General features: G+C 32.4%; 1 protein-coding gene across 1 annotated transcript; it reads left to right on the forward strand.

Annotated features, from left to right (window-relative positions):
- The first annotated feature begins 3,087 nt into the window (after positions 1–3,087).
- LOC143560378 (small ribosomal subunit protein eS12-like) lies at positions 3,088–4,804 on the forward strand. Its single transcript, XM_077048690.1, has 4 exons — positions 3,088–3,118; positions 3,873–4,161; positions 4,519–4,584; positions 4,674–4,804. The coding sequence occupies exons 1-4, from the start codon at positions 3,111–3,113 to the stop codon at positions 4,731–4,733; spliced, it is 423 nt and encodes a 140-aa protein (XP_076904805.1). The 5' UTR covers positions 3,088–3,110; the 3' UTR covers positions 4,734–4,804.
- The last annotated feature ends 1,459 nt before the right edge of the window (positions 4,805–6,263 follow it).

The raw sequence follows: 6,263 nt of genomic DNA on the forward strand, positions 1-6,263 counted from the left end.
AACGCTTACTCTATTCTGACTTGAATTAGGGCTTGTTTGAACTTGCTATTATATCACGCAATATTATGTAATAAAATCTTAGGAAGCACTAGTATTAAGGCTGGCTGAACGAGCCCGGCTTGGGTAACGGTTTGAATAAGTTCAGCTTAAGCTTTCTTAAGAAAAGCAAAAGAAAAAAACGAATGAAAATAAATGATGAATGAGGGCAACTTCAGAAAAAAAAGGGTTTTAGAAATTAGTTCCCAGCGAACGTCCAATATTGGAGTTGTGCAATAAGACGTCTATAGACATCATTGTTCTTGCCTATCACAAAAGCTCCCTGAGGTCTCCAAATGATCTTAATACGATTCTGATGAGGTCTCCAAATGATCTTATACGATTCTTATTATTCGCATCTTAAGTGCATGCTATAGCAACCATTGTGTTGTTGGTTCAACTTATTATGATTAAATTCCTCAAAAGATGTAGATCAAGAAGATGAAAGAGTGAACCAGAAGATGATGAAAGAGTCCATCTTAATTAAACTCTTCAAGTTGGATTTGTGAAAATGAATAAATTTAACTTTTAATATATTAAATTATACTATAACAATAGTCTTATTTTTGTAGCTTGGTCAAGTGGCAAAGATGTATGACCAATGACCATCAATCAAATTGACAAATTGTTATGTGTTCTAGTCTTAACTGAGACACGTGGATAAAATAAGATGGAAAAAAATTAGCTATTAAAAAAGAAACTTGTAGTATTATATAATCACCGATTATATATGGAAGCTATAGAAAACCTAGAGAGAGTGGCACATGTTATATTTAATGTCTTAACTATTTTCATAAAATGCTTTGCTTGTTAGATAAAAAATTCTTATGAAAACTTTAAGATTATCAAGTAAAGAGTTTAGAGTTAGTATTACACTATAAAACGTAGAAGTTTATAATGGTTTGGGTGGTTGCTAGCATATTCACATTAGACCAGTAGAGATCGTCATGTACAAATCATCTTACTGAGCAGGTAGTGATCACCTCTTTAGTCTTGACGTCTCATTAAAATGGTAGCATCATTGTATCTTTTCACTAATCTGGGTAACAATTATCTTTAAATTTATCATTAATTTTGATAATAATCATCACTCATATAAAAAATGTTTGATGATAGATATTACAATTGTTATACACAAGCATTTCTTTTTTTCCATCTTAATCCCTCAACTTAGATTGAATAAGTTGAAATAACTTGAAAGACATCATATAAGTTTTCTTTTCTTCTTTTTTATTTATTTTTCATTTTCATTTATTTTTTTACATTTTTAAAGGTTGATTACATGGTCAGAATGATGTGTATTTTCTTTATATAGAATAGAGAAGAAGACGACTTAAAAGAATATTTAGCTGAAATGTCATGGTTGAGCTGTGTATCAACCTACTTTATCAGTAGCACTCTCACAAAATTTTATCTTTATGCTATATTGTATAACCTATTAATAGTGGTTTACGAGAATAACGTAAACCAAGCAAAAACTTCTTTGGGTTCCATTAAACAAGGCACATATGTTTGAATCCAAAAGAAGCCGGTTTTGATCTTTTTTTTATCTGGTCGGACCGGGATTCGATCACCCGACCAGTCCGGTTCGATATAGTTTACTCGCTTTTCAAAAAACTGGATGGTTCGAACCGGTTCACCGGTCAGCATGGAGAATTGGACCGGTACAACCTGTCGACCCGGTTTATTATGAAATCTTTATATATTTTTTCATTTAACATTTTTTTCAAAATTTTTGAGTTTGGCCGGTCCGACGGGTTGATCCGGTAACCCGTCCGGTTCAGTATCCGATCCGGTTATGAAAAGATTCATTTACCATTATAAGCATAAAAACTATTACATTTTAGCAAGTAACAAGCTCGTTTATACTCGCATGGCTACTCAAACTCGATATATAAATCTCAACAATGAGCTCATTTTTTTATATGAACTCAAATTTGGGCTTGTTTAAGCTAGAATCAATTCAAATTAAAGTTTCATGAACCAATATTATTGATAGGGCTGTTCAAAAGCTTGCGTCTCGGATCACTAGAAGCTCGGAAAAATTACTCATGATATGGCTCGGTTTGAAATTGAGCCGAGCGCTCGGCTAAGTTAAAAATCGAGCTTAGTTCATATCGGCTTGACTTGTAACGAGCCCGACTTGCTCAATTTTGCTTGCTCGTTAGCTCGGCTCGGATTATTTTACTTTTAGTATATTATATATATATATATATTAAAATTGTTTAAAAAGTGAGGAAAATACATACCTCTCAAATCCCAATTCCTACAATAGACAACCGGTTAAAAACAAAATTCTCGTTGTTATTTTTCAAAACTCTTGCAGTATTGGTGTTGCGAGTTGGTTAGGATGCTAGTGATCTTATTTTACACAATTGTGTATGTTAGCTTATTTTGTATCCTCGGTTAGCATTTTGTATTCGGCTGAACTTGCTATGAAATTATTTTGTAGTTAGTTGGAACTTATTAATTTTTTTTTTGAAAAGAAGTTTTGTGAGTTCGAGCTCAAACTTTCAGCTCGGTTTTAAAACCAATGGAAGGAAAAAAGTAGAAGAAAAAGAAGTAGAAGGGGGTAAAGTAATAAAGTTTCGATAGAATTAGGGTTTTATAATGACCAGTTGTTCCATTGATCGTGCAGCAGCAGGTATTCATCCTTATTTCATTGATCCATAAGCGGTTTGATCGATAGATTCTGTATATATTGATTCATTTGTTGTTATCATGTTTCTGTTGAATTGCTTTTAATTGATAGTATAAACTAAGCATCATTTTTTTAGGTGATATTGTGTAAACCTGCACTGGTTTCGAGTTTTGAGAATTGTGATATGTAAGCGGGTTTTAAATTTTTAATAGTTGAATTATTCTCATGTTCCAATCTATGTATGTTGGTTAACTTGATGTGTAGTGTTGTACATTCTGTCGATTCACTTCATTCCAATAGTTAATGAGTTAACTTATATTTGTGTGTGAGCATTTTTATCTTGCAAATTCACCTTTATTTCTTCCGGATTATTAATGTTTATCTTAATGTTTCTTTGTTTGACATAGACTCGAAGATCTTATCAACCGAAAATATGGCAGGGTAAGTCTTTATTATTAGGCATCATCAATAAAGATAAATTGCTTTGAGATGCGACTTCGATTAGGGTGATTTCTTTTGAATAAAATTATGGTTTTTTATAATCTACTCGGCACTTTTGTAGATTGTAAGTGTTAGCCTTAACTGTTAAGTCAAATTTTGATTACGACTTATGAGTTATGTGTCATTAGTATAAACAGTTTGAAGTTAGTTTTAGAGTTTAAAGTGGGGTCTTAGCGTATTTAGTCAAACTTGTGAACATGTGTAAAAGGGATGCGTTGGTTCATCAAGAAACACTAGCACATGCATCAAACTAGTCAAGGTTAACGAGCCCTGCAGCAATTCATTCAGTAATAATCACAGTTTGTTTGATTACCTTGTATCAATTTTTTAAAACCAATCCTGGTCCTAGATTAACTAAGGTTGTACATTTTTTAGGTTTTTCCAATCATCTTTCTTATTGGAAGATTTAACTAGTTTTTTAACACTTTAACAAAGAAACAAATACCCAAATTTTAATAAATGAGTTTGTATGTAAACCGGTTTACATTGCCATCACGATTAATAAATAACTCAAGTTAAAGTTGACCTTCAGAATTAGAATTAGAACTAAAGAAATATAAACTCAAGTTTCAATCACTTATCCCATTTACAACATGTTTAACTCGTTGACTAATCTGTTTGATCTGTTTAAAGAAATTGTATCATGCGGTTCATATTCAACTTTTATAATCTTATATATGATTTGGTCGTGCAGTGAAGATGGTGTTGTTCCAGTTGAGGCACCTGCTCCGGCTCTTGGTGAGCCAATGGACATCATGACAGCTTTGCAGCTCGTTTTAAGAAAATCACTTGCTCATGGTGGTCTTATTCGTGGTCTTCACGAGGCTGCAAAAGTCATCGAGAAACATGCTGCTCTGCTTTGTGTTTTAGCTGAAGATTGCAACCAGCCCGATTATCAAAAGTTGGTCAAAGCTCTTTGTGCTGACCATAACGTGAGTTTGGTAACCGTCCCCAGTGCAAAGACTCTTGGCGAGTGGGCTGGTGTAAGTTTTTTTGTCACCTATATCTATCAAAGTGTTATTATCATTATAATTCTCTTATAATTATCATTTAATCAAACCTGTTTGAGTTATAGTTTGTTAAACTTATTTTAGCACTCAAGTTGTCTCTTCATAAACACAATTATCATTATACATTTCATTATTAAATAAAGTGGAACTGATTTTGTTATGGTATAGTTTTTGAAATCTTATTTATCATATTAAATTTATTGCCGTTAAAAAATCATATTAAATTTATTATTCGTACCGTTGGTTGTTTATAGGGTTTTTCTAATATTGATATTTTATTTGCAATAAAAGTAAAAGTTTAGACGGTTTCATTGAAATGTAATACTACAGTTGTGCAAGATCGACTCGGAAGGGAAGGCAAGGAAAGTTGTGGGTTGCTCATGCCTTGTTGTGAAGGTATTGTTACCTTTCGAAATCGTAAAAATATATACTTGTTTATTGTACACAATTTTTTTAATTAATTTAAATTTCGTTAAATCTTGCAGGATTATGGCGAGGAAAGTGAAGGGCTTCACATTGTTCAGGAGTATGTCAAATCTCACTAAATAATATATGTTATGTGCTAGTAGTTCATCATGTGTTTTTTTGATTTTTTGTACGACGGATCTGTTTTAGTAGTTGTTGGAGTGAAGACTCGTTAGATTTTTAATAATAATTCGAGTTTTTGTTGTACTCTTTTTGTGTCGGTGTTTGCATGAACATGGTTAAAGTACCATTAACCATTATGCCTTGCCTTGTCAAGTATATTTTATGAAAGTTGGTCTCCATATGCTTTGTGTCAATTACATTAACCCAACATTTTAAATCACATGATTTCAGCTTATATAACTCTTTTTTGAGGTCCTGCCATTGTCATGTCTTGGATTTGGCCGACTATACAAAATTACAATTTTCTTTTCAACTGAACACATGGCTTTTCTAAACCATGCCATTTTTGTGCTTTTCACTAACCTGTCTATTTTTCTAAACCATGTCATTTTTATACTTTTCATTTTCACTAACCTTATCTATTTTGACTGTTAAGTCAGGAGTAAAACAGTTATTTTGTATTTTTGTTTTAATTTCTATTTTTTTGTAACCTGGGATTAGGTGTCATTTCATATGAGGTTTGGCCAACTACGCAAATTCAATACATTTTTTTATTTTTTTGCAACCGAACACACAATCATGCAATTTTTGTACTTTTCGTTAAACCTGTCTATAGTCATGAGTAAAATGATCATTTTGTATTTTTTTTTCCATCTCTCATTTATTTTAATCCCTTTATATCAGTTTATTAGATGTCAGCTATAAACCCTAACACAAATTTCATTCCCCAACTCAATCGACGCTCACACTTAGAATTTCCTCGATTCTTCACACCTATGACCCCTGTTGTATCTTTTGCTTGGACTATTGCTAAACTTTCCAATGCAAACATGATTTTTGAAATGTCAATTGCTCGGTTACACAAAATTTTAAAAGATGTACTTATGTTGAAACAATGAAAAACTAAAAAAAAAAAAGAAAAAGAAATGACTGTTTTATCTCTGACTTAATAACCAAAATAGACGGGATTAGCGAAAGTATGAAAATTGCATGATTTGGAAACGCCAGGTGTTCAGTTGTAAAACATTTGAAAAATGTATTGAAGTTTCGTAGTTGGCCAAACCTCATATATGAAAATAACACTTAACTCTTTATTTATTTTCTTGATAAACAAACTTGAGTTATATATTTAGCTGTAGATTGAAAAACATGATAGAAAACATTTGGGATCAAAGAACGGGGAAGTGAGAAGATTTAGTTGAGAGTGTAGGTCCCGACGCGGGTGGATCTAACAACAATCTTTGGATCAATCAAACTTAGTGCTAGCGGAAATCACACTAAGTCACCTAAGTGGTCTCGGATCTTGAGAGTTTATTTTCGGATATGGAAAGTTAGAGTGAGAAAGTGAAGGCTAGAGAGTAAGTATGTAGGTAAGATAGAATTTTGGCAAAAGGTTTTCCATTAATAATCAACAACTATCTCTCAGCATGCTTCTCTATTTATAGAGAAGCATGCATGAGAAATATGTCATATCACATGCCCAATGG

The sequence above is a fragment of the Bidens hawaiensis genome, unplaced genomic scaffold, assembly GCF_021521415.1.
Source record: "Bidens hawaiensis isolate Kalapana, Puna unplaced genomic scaffold, B.hawaiensis_p1.1 tig00020328_1, whole genome shotgun sequence".
In the NCBI taxonomy this organism is placed as follows: domain Eukaryota; kingdom Viridiplantae; phylum Streptophyta; class Magnoliopsida; order Asterales; family Asteraceae; genus Bidens; species Bidens hawaiensis.

Bases quoted from the DNA above. Each gene is read 5' to 3' on its own strand.
- LOC143560378 (XM_077048690.1), top strand. The intron at 4,162-4,518 runs GTAAGTTTTTTT...GTAATACTACAG, and splicing joins CTCTTGGCGAGTGGGCTGGT to TTGTGCAAGATCGACTCGGA. The intron at 4,585-4,673 runs GTATTGTTACCT...TAAATCTTGCAG, and splicing joins GCTCATGCCTTGTTGTGAAG to GATTATGGCGAGGAAAGTGA.